The sequence below is a fragment of the Vitis riparia genome, chromosome 16 (genome assembly GCF_004353265.1).
Source record: "Vitis riparia cultivar Riparia Gloire de Montpellier isolate 1030 chromosome 16, EGFV_Vit.rip_1.0, whole genome shotgun sequence".
In the NCBI taxonomy this organism is placed as follows: Eukaryota; Viridiplantae; Streptophyta; class Magnoliopsida; order Vitales; family Vitaceae; genus Vitis; species Vitis riparia.
In genome coordinates this window covers 4,546,212-4,562,813 of record NC_048446.1, presented here as the reverse complement: position 1 = coordinate 4,562,813, position 16,602 = coordinate 4,546,212, and the positions used below count along the sequence as shown (strand labels likewise).

The 16,602-nt window shown below is 31.8% G+C and overlaps 2 protein-coding genes across 2 annotated transcripts; both read right to left on the bottom strand.

The window, feature by feature from the left end:
• Window positions 1-2,810: 2,810 nt before the first annotated feature.
• On the bottom strand, window positions 2,811-3,504 carry LOC117933162 (uncharacterized mitochondrial protein AtMg00810-like). The gene is made up of 2 exons (XM_034854556.1): window positions 3,336-3,504; window positions 2,811-3,205 (listed from the first exon to the last, which is right to left on the bottom strand). Exons 1-2 carry the CDS (start codon window positions 3,502-3,504, stop codon window positions 2,811-2,813), a joined length of 564 nt encoding a protein of 187 aa, XP_034710447.1.
• A 10,722-nt stretch (window positions 3,505-14,226) lies between these two features.
• LOC117934297 lies at window positions 14,227-14,845 on the bottom strand. The gene is made up of 2 exons (XM_034855978.1): window positions 14,509-14,845; window positions 14,227-14,406 (listed from the first exon to the last, which is right to left on the bottom strand). The coding sequence occupies exons 1-2, from the start codon at window positions 14,834-14,836 to the stop codon at window positions 14,390-14,392; spliced, it is 345 nt and encodes a 114-aa protein (XP_034711869.1). The 5' UTR covers window positions 14,837-14,845; the 3' UTR covers window positions 14,227-14,389.
• Window positions 14,846-16,602: the final 1,757 nt, after the last annotated feature.

Here is a 16,602-nt window from a genome sequence, read left to right as displayed (position 1 = left end):
AAGGATATCAGTTCTCAGTTTGGCATTCAGAGCCGCCATATCTTCTCAGTTTGGTTTTCAGAGCCATGTTTTTAATTTGGCGTTTAGAGTCGCATCTCCAGTTTGGCGTTTAAAGCCACTATCCCTTCACGGTTTAGCATTCAAAGCCATCATCCTATCTTGATCGAGCATTCGTCGCCACATTTCCAGTGCTCAGAGCCACCATCTCTTTTTAGTTTAGCGTTCAAAGCCACTTTTTTAGTTTGGCATTCAGAGTCGTTGTTTGCTCTTAGTTCGGCATTCAGAGTCATCATGTCTTTTTTTCGATTGGCATTCAGAGCCACCATCCTTCCTCAATTATGGCGTTCACAACCACCATTTTTTTTTAGTTTGGCATTTAGAGTCATGTTCACAGTTTGGTGTTCAGAGCCACTATCTCTTCTCAGTTTTGGTGCTCAGAGCCATAATCTTTTCTCAATTTAAGCGTTCAGAGCCACCATCTCTTTACAGCTTAGCGTTTAGAGCCGTCATATCTTCTCAGTTACGACGTTTAGAGTCATCATGTCTTTCTTCAGTTAGGTGTTCAGATCCACCATATCTCTTTCAGTTCGACGTTTAGAGCTGCATCTTCATTTTGGTGTTCAGAGTCGTTGTTTGTTTCAGTTTGACATTTAGAGCCGTGTTTTTAGTTTGGCATTCAAAGCCATTGTTCAGTTTAGCGTTTAGAGTTGTACCTTCATTTTGGCGTTCAGAGTCGTTATGTGTTTCAGTTTGACATTTAGAGCCGTGTTTTTAGTTTGGCATTCAGAGCCACTGTTGAGTTTGGCATTCAGAGTCATATATTTAGTTTGGTGTTTAGAGCCGTCGTTCACAGTCAGACATTCAAATCCATTAGTCAGCTTGGTGTTCAGAGCTACATTCCTAGAATTTAGAGTTGTCATTCTCTTTTAGTTTGGTGTTCAGAGCCACGTTACTAGCATTTAGAGTTGTCGTTTTCTTTTAGTTTAGTATTCAGAGTCATCTTCTTCACTTTAGATGTTTAGATCCCTGAGCTCACAACCCAGAGTCGTTCTTTTTTATTTGTGACCCAGAGTCATTCTTTCTGTTAGAGCCTTGAGCTCACGACCCAAATTTGTTCTTCTTATTCATGACCCAGAGTCATTCTTTCCATTTAAAGCCCTAAACTCAAGACCCAAAGTCATTTTTCTCATTTAAGACCCAGAGTCTTTCCAACCCTGAGTTGAGCCTTCATCAGTTGGTCAGCTAGGAGTGGTATGACCTGGAGTTTGCGTATCACATTCTCTTTCGAGCCGATCAATCATAGAGCCCGGAGCCCATAGCCTTAAGTTGTTCACTTAGCCTTGAGCTATTCATTGTAACCCTGAGTTAGCATCATGACCTAGAATCATTCATGGCATTTCAAGCCCTGATCTCACGACTCGGAGTCTTTCCTATCCTTCACATCCTTGAGATGTTTCATTTTCATCATTTTAGACACATGTGAGTGGGCTCGACCTAACACCACGAACCGGAAAGCATCCTGACCGGCTATTCATTTAGAGCCCTGAGCTCATGACCCAGAGTTGTTTTTTTCATTAATGACCCAGAGTCATTCTTAACATTCAGAGCCCTGAGCTCACGACCCATAGTAGTTCTTCTTATTTATGATCCAGAGTCATTCTCAGCATTTAGAGCCCTGAGCTCACGACTTAGATTCGTTCTTCTCATTGATGACCTGGAGTCATTCTTAGCACTCAAAGCCACTCAAAGTCGTTCTTCTCATTTATGACCTAGAGTCATTCTTAGCATTTAGAGCCCTAAGCTCACAATCCAGATCCATTTTCACCATTTAGGCATTTAAAGCCACAATTTTCTTTCATAGGTATTCAGAGCTATCTTTTCTAGTTTTAAGCGTTTAGAGCCATGTCTTTAGTACAAGCGTTCAGAGCCATGTCTTTAGTACAGGCGTTCAAGGCCATTTCTTCCAGTTTCAGGCATTCATAGCCACTTTCATCAGTTTTAGGTATTCAAAGCCATCTCTTTCAGTTTTAGGAGTTCAGAGCCATGTCTTCGGTTTGGTGTTCAAAGTCATGTCTTCAGTTTGACATTTAGAGCCATCATCTTCTCTCATGTCATACTGGGACAAATTTGGTGGTCTTTCTTGTTCTTCGATAAAGTTCACTTCGTTTCGTTTGTGTATACACTCACTTTACTTGTGAACTCTACCGAAGAAGGGCATATTTGTAGACACCAAAATTTGTCCCAATTTTAATTTTACATTAATTTTAAGCCTAATTTTAAATCCCGATTACATGTGTTATTTTAAGCCCACTCGCCCTTTAATTTTTAGTTTTCATTATTTTGTAAATTATTATTTTTTTTTTTAATTTTTTTTATTTATTTAGTTTATTTGTTATTATTATATTATATTATATTATTATTTTATTTATTCTTTATTTTATTATTTTATTTTTCCTCTCTCCTCTCTCTTCTTTTTCTCCTCCACCTACCCTCACCCACCCTGAGATATAACTCCATCAAAAAATCACGAAAATATAAAAAAGTATGAGCTGGATTGAATGGCTCAAGAAAGGCTCCACTAGGGAATCATCGTAAACTTTGAAGCTCCATCCTTCAAATTCAAATATTTGAAGTACAAACACCAAGTAGCTTCCTAAACTTCTGAAATGTAGGAAACTTGAGAGACTTGGTTAGAATATCAGTGATCTGATCTTCACTTTTGCAGTAGATAAGATTAATGACTCCATCATTTGTGAGATCCCTCAAGAAATGATACTTCACATCTATATGTTTGCTTCGACCATGTAAAACTAGATTTTTTGAAAGTTTATGGCTGGACTGTTGTCACAATAAATCTGAGTAGGTCCCTTCTCTTTGAAATGCAGCTCTTTAAGAATTTTCTTTAACCAAATAGCTTGACAAGCATAAGCTGTTGCAGCAACAAATTCATCTTTAGTGGATGATAATGTGACAATAGGTTGCTTCTTTGATGACCATGAAACAGCTCCAGTCCCCATCATGAAAACGTACCCAGATGTGCTTTTTCGATCATCTAGATCTCCTACATAATCACTATCTGTAAAGCCAAACAAATATGACTTTTCTCCATTCTTGTAGAACAACCCAAACTCCTTAGTACCTTGCAAGTATTGAAAAATTCCTTTTGCAGCCAAGAGATGAATCTCTGTAAGGACATTCCATGTATCTGCTAATCACACTTATAACATGCATTATATCAAGTCTTGTTGCCATCAAATACATTAAAATCCCCACTATTTGTTTGTAAAGAGTGTCATCAACCTTCTTTCCTCCATCATCTTTGTTTAGCTTCATACCAAACTCAGATGGAGTATTTACAGGATTACAATCCTTCATCTGAAACCTGTCCAAGATTTCTCCCACATACTTCTTTTGAGAAATAAAAATTCCAGTAGAAGACTGCATCACTTCAATGCCAAGAAAATAATGCATCATGTCAAGATCAGACATCTCAAATTCAGCCATCATGGATTTCTTAAAACTTTCAAACATGGCTGTATTATTTCCTGTGTAGATTAAATCATCTACATATAAGCAAACAATGAGCATTTTTCCTCCATCTTCAATCTTTATAAAAAGTGTATGTTCATAAGGACATTTTTTAAATCCTTCCTTCAAAAAATAAGTTTCTATACGATTATACCAAGCCCGTGGAGCTTGTTTTAATCCATATAGAGCTTTCTTTAACTTATACACTTTATGCTCATTGCCAAGTTTTGCATAACCAGGAGGTTGATCGATAAATACCTCTTCTTTCAAATCTCTATGGAGGATGCTGATTTCACGTCCAACTGGAAGATAAGCCATGTGTTTTGAGCTGCCATTGCAATCACCAATCTGATTGTATCATACCTTGCAACTGGAGCAAAGACTTCTTTATAATCAACACCAAACTCTTGCTTGTAACCCTTAGCTACCAAGCATGCCTTGTGCTTGTCAACCTCACCATTGTCCTTCAACTTTGTTTTGTAAACCCACTTTACACCAATTGTCTTCTACCTTTTTGGAAGATCACATAGCTCCCATGTATCATTTCTTTCAATGGTTGTAATTTCAGCATCCATAGCCTTTCTCCATTTAGGTTCTTTGACAGCCGCTTCAAAAATGGTAGGATCACAATCTGAAAACATAGCAAAATATGTGAGTGGGTCATCACCTTGATCAACTCCAGTTACCTCATAATTAGTCATCCATGCTGGTCTTTTTTATAACACGTTGAGGCCTTTGTGACTCAGCTGCAAGTGGGCTTTGATCAGCTATTGGAACATTTTGAGTGACTTCCTCTTCTTGCTCATTCTCCATAGGTTGCTGCCCTTTCTCATCATCATCAAAATCTACTGGAATATTTTCTTTAACACCATTTTGTTTCCATGACCAGGTGTCTTTTTCATCAAATACCACATCACGGCTGATGACAATTTTCATGGTGTTAGGATTGTATAGTTTATAAGCTTTTGACTTATCACTAACACCAAGAAAAATGCATTTTTCTCCCTTGTTATCTAGCTTCCTTCTCTTCTCATCTGGAATATGGGCATAGGCAATACACCCAAAAATCTGGAAATGATCTATAGCAGGTTTCCTTCCGCTCCATGCTTCTTCCGGTGTCATATTTTGAATGGCAAGTGTGGGACTTCTATTCAATATATGAATGCTCTAATTAACTGCTCCAGGCCAGAAACTTTTTGGAATGCCACTTGTTGTCAAAAGGTTTCGCACCATATTCATAATAGTGCAGTTCTTCCTCTCGTATACACCATTCTGTTAGGGTGTATAAGCTGTTGTAAGTTGTCTCCTGATTTAATGGTTCTCACAAAAATTTTCAAATTCATGTGAGTTATATTCTCCACCGCGATCCGTGCGAAGAACTTTTATTGGGTTGCCAACTTCTTTCTCAACAAGTGCTTTATAGCTTTTAAAAGCTACAAAGGCTTCAGATTTTTCTTGCAAAAAATAAACCCATATCTTACGACTATAATCATCAATGAAGGTAATTATATACCTTTTACCCCCATTAGAATTTGGTATTATTGGCCCACAAATGTCAGAATGAACAAGCTCCAACGCCTTTTTTGCTCTCCAAGATTTTCCTTGTGGGAATTGATTACGATGTTGTTTGCTAACAATACATTCTTCACAAAATTGAGAAGAAGCTGTAATTTGAGGAAGCCCCGTCACCATGTTCTTTTGTTGTAGTGTTTTAAATCCACTAAAATTCAGATGCCCATAGCGAAAATGCCATAGCCATGCCTCTTCTTTTAATTTTGCTAAGAAGCACAAATGAGCGGTGTTGTGGAGATAAAGTGGGAACATACGATTCGCCGTCATGTTAACTTGAGCAATTAAGCCCAACTTTGCATCTTGAATTTGACATACTCCATCTTTGATAAAAATCTCGTATCCTTTTTCTTGTAATTGACCCACAATAAGCAAATTGGTCTTTAAATTTGGCACAAAAAAAAAAACATTGGCAATAGTGTGAGGAGAATTTCCTTTGGTTTGGATTGTTACCTTTCCTTTTCCCATAACAGAAATTTTGGAGTTGTCACCAAACTTAACAGAGCTGTGAAATGACTCATCCAACTCATAGAATGCCTTCTTTTCTCCACACATGTGGTTGCTGCAGCCAGTATCTAAATACCACATGTTTTGTTGAGTTTCTTCATTCGCGTGACATACCATCAAAAGAGACACCTCTTCTTCCTTTTCTACAAAGTTAGTTTGATCTCGACTTTGTTTATTCAAATCAGTTTGACATTCTGATTTATAATGGCCATACCTATGACATCTGTAACATTCAACATTGGACTTGTCTGTTGACTTTGATCTATAAGTTGTTGAGTGGTGGCCTCCACGTCCTCTGCCTCTTTCTTGAAATTGACACTCTTGATGACAATGATTTTGTTGTTGGTTCCCACGATCATTGTTATTTCTGCCTCCTCTACCTTGACCTCTGCCTCTTCCTCGTCCTCTATCAGCTCTACTGGGTGTAGAATGATTTTCTGATAAGGCCTTCAATGTTTGTTCTTCTTTTTCTTGTTGGTTAATTTTTTGCTCATGAACCAACAGAGAACTTTGTAATTCATCAATTGAAAGTAAACCAACATCATTAGCTTCTTCTATAGAACAGACAACAAAATTAAAGTTTGGTGTTAAGAATCGAAGAATCTTCTCAACAATGAGAACATCCTTTGTCTTGTCGCCATGGATCCGCATCTTGTTAACGATTGCCATTGTTCTTGAAAAATAGTCTGTAACTTATTCTCCTGACTTCATTTGAAGCATTTCGAATTCCGAACGAAGTGCTTGAAGCTGCTACCTCTTAGCTCTTGTTGTACCTTGGTACTTCTTCTTCATGGAATCCCAAATATGCTTGGCAGTGTCCTTGTAAAGAATGGTTTCCAAGATTGAACGATCAATAGCTTCGAAAAGATAATTCTTTGCTTTAAGGTCCTTTAACTTTAGCCCTTGAAGCTCTGTCTTTTGCGTATTTGTCAGCACAACACCTTCTGTTGGTTCTGCTACTCCAGAAACAACAATCGTCCAATATTCTTTGGACCTCAAGAAGTTCTCCATGAGCATGCTCCAACGGTCATAGTGACCATCAAAGCGTGGAATGGCGGGTTGTACAAAACTTTTAGAAGCCATTAATTTCACTTTTACTCTCCCCGGAACCCTGCTCTGATACCATTGATATAAACAAACAGCAAACATAACATTTTTCCCTCTAACAATGGTAAGTAGAGGATATGCTTTCTACTCTTTTTATTGATAAACAAACAGCCTGTAAATAGGCTAATACATAACTGAAAGCAACATAAAAATAGGCACTATCCCACATTAAAAACAAACTCCTATGACTAAGTAAACAAACACACTAAAGACTTGGACAACTCATGTGCAAATTTTTTAAATTTCCTCAACAGTATTATCTTAGTTCAACTTAGATGTGCATAAGAAAACAAACATTTTGGGATTACATAATATCATTTAAAATATGAAAATACCAATTATCATTTTCTATACATTTCAATGAGTACAAAAAACACAATTTTCCTTTTATAAGAATGAGGTTGATTAGGTTGAATAATTCAAATTAGACATCATATTTTATTGGACTTGGACCAAATATTTTTAAGTTTTGATTTTTTTTTTTTTTTTAGCAACTTGATCTAATTTGTACCCTGAGAAAAGTTGAGTGGATGTCATTGGGGATTTGTTAGAACATTTTTTTTTACAAGGTTTTCATACAAGGGATTTGTATGAAAATATAAGATTTCGAAACCTCTTCATATTAGCTTGTCTTCAAGAACATAATTTATTGAAGGGAGTTTTTAAATTTTAAATATTTCATTGTACTTTCAAGCCATTTAATATGTATAAGGCATTGTAAAACTCTTCAATAACGAGAAAGATCTTTTGCATATTTGAACTTCTACATAGGGTGTAATGATTTGATTTCTTATATAGCATTGATGCAATTACAACATGAATCATAAATAATAGTTGTGCTTTTTATATGCTTTTTTTAAAAAAAAAAAAAAAAAAAAGCTTTGGTTAACAAATTATGTTTTTGTTAATAATATTTTTAATAAATTATTTAAAAATAACTTAAATTGTAAATTATATAAATTTTAAATAAATTAAATCAAATATATTAAATTAATACTTGAACTAATGAATTGTAGATGCCAAATTCAACAATTAGTTGGCATATATATTAGAAGAATACAAAATTATGTATATCTTATTATTCTGATTAAAAAATTATGATATAATTATAACAAATAATCTTAAAATGCAAGAGGGTTTTTTATTTTATTTTATTTTTCTATTTACATGTAACATATTTTAAAAAATAAATAAAAAAAGAACTTGTATTTAAACACATTTTATATTTTTATTTTTTAAAAACAAAAAAGTGATAGAAAAAAAAACCATTTTTAAGGGAAATTCAACTATTTAAACATAAAATTCTCTCAATTTTTGTCTCTTATATTAATGGAAAAAATGCATTTAAACAATTAATTTGATTTCTAAATACACTATTTACTTATGATGCATTGTCAAGGAAATTTTAATCATTAATATTAGTTGAAATATTCTTTTCAAAATGAAAAAAAAAAATGCCCCAAATATATTATTTGTTTTGCCGTAGTCTTAGCTACGATTTACTAGTTTGGATTGCTATTTTCTCTCTTCTATTGTTTATATTTTGGTAAGACCGAAACTTTTGAGTGTGGTGATTTTTGTTGAAATATGAATGATAGCCTCTAGTTTTATTACTAAAGAACTCATTGTACCCGATCAATTTTTATTAGTGGAAGATTTGAGTGGACCATATCATGTATTTTTTTCTCTTCACATTAGAGGATTTGCTTCATAAAAATTGTTGTAGTCTTAATGTTTGTATATTATGTTAATTTATCTTGTCTGAATTATTCATTTAGTATTGCTAAGTATGCATATGCCTGGTTCCTTGCATAAAAGGAAAAAAGGATTTATTTGTTATGTTTAGATTTGTTTCTATGAGGAATTGTTCTAAGATTGCTAGTTTTTTCAACAAGTAATGTTAGAGCCAAGTTATTTGGGGAATTTTTTTGCCCTAATTAAATAGAGGATTCATGTAATAATAATAATACTATGATCAAACTCACAGCTACAAATTATTCAATTTGAAAGTTATGAATGAAGAATTTGCTTTGAGTATGAAGATACTCTGTTAGGTGATAGTAGCAAACTAAATAATTCGTCTAATAAGGATTGGGAAAAACTAAACAAAAAGACAATTGGAAAGATTAGGCAATTAGTTGACTACAATGTATATCAATGTGTTACACATGAAACTAATGCTTATAAAGTGTGGAATACTCTATAGGAGTTGTATGAAAAGAATAATGCACAAGACAAAGCTTTTCTTAATTAAAAAAAAAAAAAAAAACCTTATTTTTTTTAAATAACATGATGAAACCTCTACTTTTGGGCACTTAAATGTTTTTCAAGATATATTGAACTAATTGGATACAATGGAAATTAATTTGGATGATGAGATTTATGCTCTATGTTTGATTGGTTTGTTGTCTTATGGTTGGGAGACTCTTATTGTCTCTTTTATTTATTATACTCCAAACAATGTAGTCACTTTGAAAATAGTAAAAGAAAGCATGTTGATGAGAAAAATAATCAAAATGACTAAGATGTAATTGCATAGACTCAAGTGTTGCTTACTTAAAGATGAGGTAGAAGCAATAGCCGAAATATGAATCATGGTAGTAGTGACAAGACATAAGGAACATTCAACTCGAGGAAAGAGATTAAGTGTTATCATTGTGGCAAGCTAGGACACACAAGAAGTTTCAATATAAAGTACTTGAAGGGAATAAATAAAGAAAAAGGTAAGGAAAACAAAGGAGTCAATCTTGCAGTTGTAGTTGTCATTGATGTTTATATTGTTTGTGATGATGGTAGCAAAAATCTCACATGTTAGGATTCATGCTGGGTCGTAGACTTCAATGCTTTGCGTCATGTCACTTTGTTTCGTGATGTTTTCTCCTCTTATACTAGTGGCTAGTTTTGTTATATGAAGATGGAGAATGATGTTGAGTGCAAAATTGCTAGCATGAGAGATATCTATCTAAATATAAATATTGCTTAATTATAAATTGTTTATGAAGAATAATGTGAGGCATGTTAATGAAATTCATCTTAAATTAATTTCCACTAGTTTCTTTGATGACAAGGGTTATCACAACCACTTTGGTGAAGGAAAATGAAAGCTCATAAAGGGGCATTTACTAGTAGCTAGAGGAAGTAAATGTAATTCTCTTTATGTGACAGAGGCTACATCCTACGGGAGAGGTAATTACAATTGAAGAGTCTTCCACTCAACTTTAGTACGTATGCTTGGTCACTTGAGTCAGAATGGTATGTCAATTCTTTCTAAGAAGCATAATCTTCCTAGATTGAAATTTATAGATTTGAAGGTATGCACTTATTGTATGATAGGTAAACAACATAGGGTTGTATTTAAAAGTTTCTATTCATCTAGGAAACCAAATGGTTTAAATTTGGTCCAAATTGATATTTGTTCCATGGATGCTATGAGTCTTTGTAGTACTCATTTTTATCTTACTTTCATTGATGTTCATTCTAGAAAAGTGTGGGCCTATTATTTTTTTTGGAAAAAAGAAAACAAGGACTAGGATCTAGATTTTTTTCAAGCTCTTTGATGTTGTAGTTGAGTGGGAAACTAAAAGGAAGTTGAAATACATGTGTGGAAATAATGGTAACGAATATAGAGGGCCATTTGTAGAGTAGGAAAAGGAAAAATTGCATTACAGCCTCATATCAGTAAAAGCATTTTAGATTTTCTAGACAAGTTGAAAGAAACCAAACAACTTCAACCAAATTTTAATTATCTAGCAAAATACTATGTTGAGAAGAATACCCTAATTTGTCAACCTAGAAAAATGTATGAGCTTCGTTGAAGGCTTTCACTAAGATTGATCAAGAAGAATCTTTGATTGACCTCAAGAGTCTCTAGAAAAAAATTAAGAAACTAATGGAATTAGAAGTCAACCCTTACAATTTTAGAAGTCTAATAAGAGAATTGTTTGTAAGTTAACAAATGAACCAACTAGAAACAATTTATGGCAAATCTTTGCATTTTGTATACAATTTATTAGTTGATTTTTGTTAGGTATCTTATATCCATCGAAATAGTTATTGTCACTTATCATTAAGTCTCTTATAATCAATTACAAGTCTAGATTTTCCCCTATTGATTTCGTTCCTATTTCTAACCATAAAATCCAATGTTTGTTGTTTTGTCTTATCACTCCTAACTTAAGTAATTCACTTATCTATTTTCTAAATTTTTTTTATATCTAACAAGATGTAATATGCGTTTTCAACCTTTTGAACTATGTTTCCAACTCATTTTCTCAATTTTTTTTCTTTTTATCATTCATCATGAAGATTTGATAGGAATATACGAATCACCAAGGTTATCTAAATACCCCTATTACAACCACATCACCATTATCCTCCATCATTTGCAGAAATTGTCAATAAATATTAATAAGAAAATCATTTTTTTTAATAATAATTGAAAATTTTGTAGTTCTACATATTCTATTGACGAATATGAGAAGTTGAACCATTTACTTCATTTATTGGAATTAATTCTTCTTCATATAAAATATTTTTAATCTCATGGTAAATGTTCATAATGAATAATTGTTATTAAAAACTAGTACATCATCTACATGCACCAAAACAAAATTATAATAGTTAAAGAAATTATCCATTTTGGGCGCAATATTGTTGGTGCCTTTTTTAAATCCAAATGCTAATACTAGCCATTTATAATGTCCCTTATAGGCATGAAAATTCCGTCCAAAGAATTGAATCTTTATCTAAAATTTTGTACTCTAAGCAAAGACATTGCGATGGAATATCATATGCATCTAAAATATTTTACAATTGATTTTAAGTTTTGGTTCTTGAACATCGTATCTTGATGTATTTTATAGAAAAATGTACGTAATTAAGGATATAATGGATGTCTAAATATTTATGCTTTTTAATAAGTTCTTTTTCCTTTCATGCCACAACCACGGCCTTAAATAAAACCAAAGCAATTGACTCATTTTTCTTGTTTGAATATCCAATAAAATGGATATTCTTCTTGACTTGCTATAAACATTTATATTTAGAAATTGTGTTTGTCAATGTCAATTGCTACAAAAGATTAAAGACTTAGGGCCTTGGGTAAAACTTAATATTTGATAGTTAATAACTTAAGTTAACTTTAAGTTAGATTCTATTCGAGTTATTAACTTAAAATTTATTACTTAATTCTTACTTTAAGTATTAAGGCTATTTAATAAAATTAATTTAAAATTTATTCTAAATTATTAAATTGACATATTTATCCTCATAAATTATAAGTAGAGCAAAAGATGTCAAATAACAATGAAGGTCGTGGAGTAGTAAAAGAAATTGTGTATGTAATTATAACAAATAATGGTTGAAAGATAAAATAAAGATATGGACTTAATAATAAGTTAATTATTTTTATTTATTAATTAAAGTTGTTTTATACTTTTAGACATATCATTAAATTGTTTTATCAAACATACTTTATTTATTTTATGACTTAAATTAAGTTATTAAGTCACTTTAAGTAATTAAGTTGGTTTACTAAACACTCACTTAATATGTAGTTAAATGAATTAATTTGACTTTCTATCAAATTAGACTTAAGTTATTAACTTAAAACTTATTAATAAATTCTTGTTTCAAGTGTATATATATTTAGTTCCTAAAAAGTGTTAGACAAAGAACATAAAAGAAAACAAATATAAAATATTTTCCATATTTGGTTATCAAGGAAAACAAAAGGAAATTAGAAATAAAAACACTATCCATGGTGAATTAAGATTATGCATGGCTCATGGAAAGTACTAATTAAGGAAAAAAAACATTTTTTTTATATTTATATTTAGATATTACGATATGAGGAAAAAAACCTTTGAAAAAAAAAAAACCTCTACTAAAAGATTTTCCTTTTAATTTCCTTCGAAGAAAAATAAAGAAAGTTTGAGAAAATTTTATTATATTCATCATCTACATTTTCTTTCGTTCAAAAATTTCATGCACTTCTTATGTGGTCTTATTTTTTTTACCTTGATCTGAATTGTTGCTCTTATAATCGCTCTCATACCATAAATGTATGTATGAGTGTTAGAAAAGAATTTAAATTTTATTGTCAAGAGAAAATGATTAATGGGTACAACTTCCAAGCACCCAGATTGACCAAAAGGACTCGAAAACCACCCACTTGACACCCATACACTAGTGGAGGCATATTCCAATTTTCCAACTAGGCAACTACCAACAACTTTAGCCACGTGTAAATCTTGAACAAGTAGGTCCCACCACGTCAATCACTTAGCCATGTCTAAGCAAGCCAGTTGTTTTTAAGTTGATTTTGAAAAAATAAAATAAAATTTTAAAATATTTTTTAAAAGAATGAAGTTTTAAAAAAATAGAGAAGAATTCGATAATAAATTAACTTTTTTAAACACGATTGTAATTATTTTTTCAAAAGATAACTTTCAATCGATATCTTCAAAAATATTTTAGGTAGTCTCGAAATTAAAAAAAGATTTTTTTTTTTTAAAGAATAATTGGTGTTTTTAAAATCCCAAGAAACTTGCCATTTGTTTTTAGAACCAAACATTTTCCCAAGCATTTGAGGTTATTTACCAAAATGAATTAAAAAAATTTCTTAATCATTAGATTAATATATCTATCCTAAACAAGGAAGAAAGATAAATTTTAAAAATTAATTATTTTTATTCATTATGTTAATTTATTTTTAAAAACAATTTAGCTTATGATATTAATTTATTTTATAAAACATATTTGTATACTTCATGACTTCATTTTCATGTTAAAGTGTTATTTAGATTCACTTTTGTTAAGTCAAGAATTCTTTTTTAAGCTCCACAAAAGCTTTTTATACGTTGGGTTAATTTTGTTAAAAAAAAAAGTTATACTTAAAAAAAACTTTCCTATGAAATATAAAAAAAAATGTTATTTTTTATAAAAATTTTATTTTTTTAATACAACTTTTATAGCATTAATATTATTCTTTAAAAATTATTATTATTATAACTTAATTTCAATAGAAAAAAGTGAGTTTTCACACACTAACATAAAAATAATTACAAAGTATAAACATCTAAAAATAATTAAAGTTTTATACGCTCACCAATTCAAAGGTAGTAAGTAGAATGCTCAAAGATAGTACCTATATTATTAAAAGGTAGTAGTACCTTGATATTGAAGATAATACATTCGACAAAAAAATATATGAAATACTATTTTAGATAACGGTTATAAATTTGTATTTTATAAACTTGAGTTCCTATTTTGTGATTTTTTTTTTCATATGAATGTATGAAAATACACTTTTCTAATTTTAATAAAAGCTTTGTAGATATTTGACTAAAAAGAAAAAAAGAACTTTGGAATAGAAGGTAGAAAAATACCAATTCTTTATTTTAACTTATAAGATAAGTTATCTAATAAAAAACTAAACTTTCCATGTCATAAGCCATTAAAAGCCAAAATTTCCATATCATAAGCCATAAATTTGATTTAAAAAAGTCAGAGTTATTTGGTAATATACTCTTGTTTTATTCATAGTAAAGTCATACTAGCACAACAGCAGCACAAGGAGATATTCGACTCACAAACATGGCAAGAGTAGGACTGACACTCAGTATTTAAACATGGTAACTCAAACTATATCCATATTAAACCGAGTAGGGTTTCTTCCTCATGGAGTAGTGATACCTGCGGAAAGCAACAATCAAGTTAACCAAAAACAATTAAATTAACCATCATGATCTATCATCAATGGCCTCCAAAATATTAAAAAAGGCATAGAGAACTTACTCCCACACTTGAAATTGTGAGGAATTGCCCTTCCACACCCTTCAATTTTCTTAATGAGCTTTTCAAGACCATAGGCTCGAACGATGGAAGCGACCTTGGGAGAGACGTAGGGGCATATACACTCAACATGGGTAACTCGAATACGCTGGCAGCAGTTTGCAGATGGGTTTTGCCCATAGAGCATTGGCCGGCACGCGTTAGCACCGAGTTTCCTCTCCTCTTTGCACTCGGTGGGGCTCATGTCTGCACTCGCCAAGTGAATATTCCCCCAGATGCATACTAAGACTGCAACCACCAGCACCAGAACTGCCCTCATGCTTCTCATCATTTTTTGCCCACACAATCACAAAACATTGAGAAGCAGCTGAAATTTATAGAAATGAGTTGGGTACCAAAGTGGCCGTGTCCATTACCATGAGCACGAAGTCTAGTGCCATCCACAAACCATAGGTTATTGGGATACAATATGGGTATTATTTATTTTAGTTTTGGGTTGGTTGGATCCCGTCAACATGGTAGAGGATGTCATTTTCTTGAAATTATTAATTTGAAGAAAATTCAAATTAAGTGTATTCTTTGTGGGGAAATAGGTCCTAATTAGATGTCTCATAATTGAAGCCAAATGCGCCATGGGACCCAAGCCAGTGACTTTGGTGCTTATGTTTCGGTTGTTTTTCCATTATGTGTATTGAGTACTTGACGGGATTGTTAGGAAAATCTATCAGAGTTTTTCTGGTATGTGCCTTGTACAAGAAAACTTGAAAACAATAAAAAACATCTTGGGCATTCAATCCATCTTGGGTAGACAAACAGTAAGATGTACTGGTTATGCTTTGAACTTTGCACTGTGGTTTTACCCTATATGGCAAAAATTTAGTCCTGATGAACTTGTTTCTTGGTTGATTTCCACTTGATTATACACAAAGGAAAAGTCGTCATCCAACAGTTCAGTCACAGTGAAGTGAAATTTTCTCTTGATTTATGGGGTCGTTCACATTAATTTTTTACATGTAAACCAATGAACTTGTTCCAATTCAAACTATATAACTTCTTCGTAACGAAATGGAGCGTGAGCTAATTCTTCCATTGTACTACACTACACTTGGACTTCATGGGAAAAAAAAAAACAAATATTTAGGCCGTTTTTGGTAATTGTCTTTGAAAACAATTTTTTGTTCTTTAAAATTTTAAAATAAAAATGAAAAACACTACATATAAAGGTTGTTTTTGAAACATATTAAAAAACATAGCAAATAGGCTAAAAATATTGCAGGTTATCAAAGAGACATTTGTTTAATAAAAATCAGAGAATATTTTTTTAAAACTACTTTTCAAAACTATTTTTAAAAACAATTACCAAATATGGCCTAAGACTTTGTTTTGAAACTATTTTTGAAAACTTTCCTCTAATGTTTTGCAGAACAAAAGTTTATTTAGAAATATGAATATTTTTAATCTATTTTCTATGCTCTAAAATATGATTTAAAAATAACTTTTATATATGGTATTTTATTTTTAATCATTCTTCATATTTATATAATTATGTTTAAAATAATCGTTAAAAAATAAATAAAAATAATTGAAAATATGAACGTGTTTTCAATAATCAATGTCAAGTAAATGTATAGTATGGTTAATCATGATATATTAGGAATGACTTGGAGGTAAATGTATATATGGTTGATCGTGATTCGAATGACTTGGATTAAAAAATCGCTTGGCTAGGCTTGAGCCCATGACCGGGAGTATGCAAAACACAAACTCTAACCACCAACGCAACTTGTCCTTAGATATTTTAAGTCACATATATTAATTATATACTATATATATGATTGTGCCATTTAAAACTTTTTCCAAAACTAATAAAATATAAAAATTGTTATAAAATGAAAAACAAGCTAATGAAATATAAATTGTAAAGAGGATTTAGAGGAGAGAAAAAAAGAATGAGAGAAAGAATATCAAATGACTTTCTTACTTGGAGGATAGTCCTTACCCAAGGTATGAGAAGCCTTTTATAGGCTTCACCATATGAACTCCCATTACTCATCTTTAAGATGAGCAAATGGAAGCTCATAAATGAACTTCAATATT

What these genes read in the sequence shown, in the direction of transcription:
- LOC117933162 (XM_034854556.1), bottom strand. Translation starts at nt 3,504, where the DNA reads ATGGCTGAATTTGAGATGTCTGATCTTGACATGATGCATTATTTTCTT. An exon ending in AAATACTCCATCTGAGTTTG is followed by an intron (nt 3,206 to 3,335) that starts GTATGAAGCTAA and finishes TGTGATTAGCAG; the next exon opens with ATACATGGAATGTCCTTACA.
- LOC117934297 (XM_034855978.1), bottom strand. Translation starts at nt 14,836, where the DNA reads ATGATGAGAAGCATGAGGGCAGTTCTGGTGCTGGTGGTTGCAGTCTTA.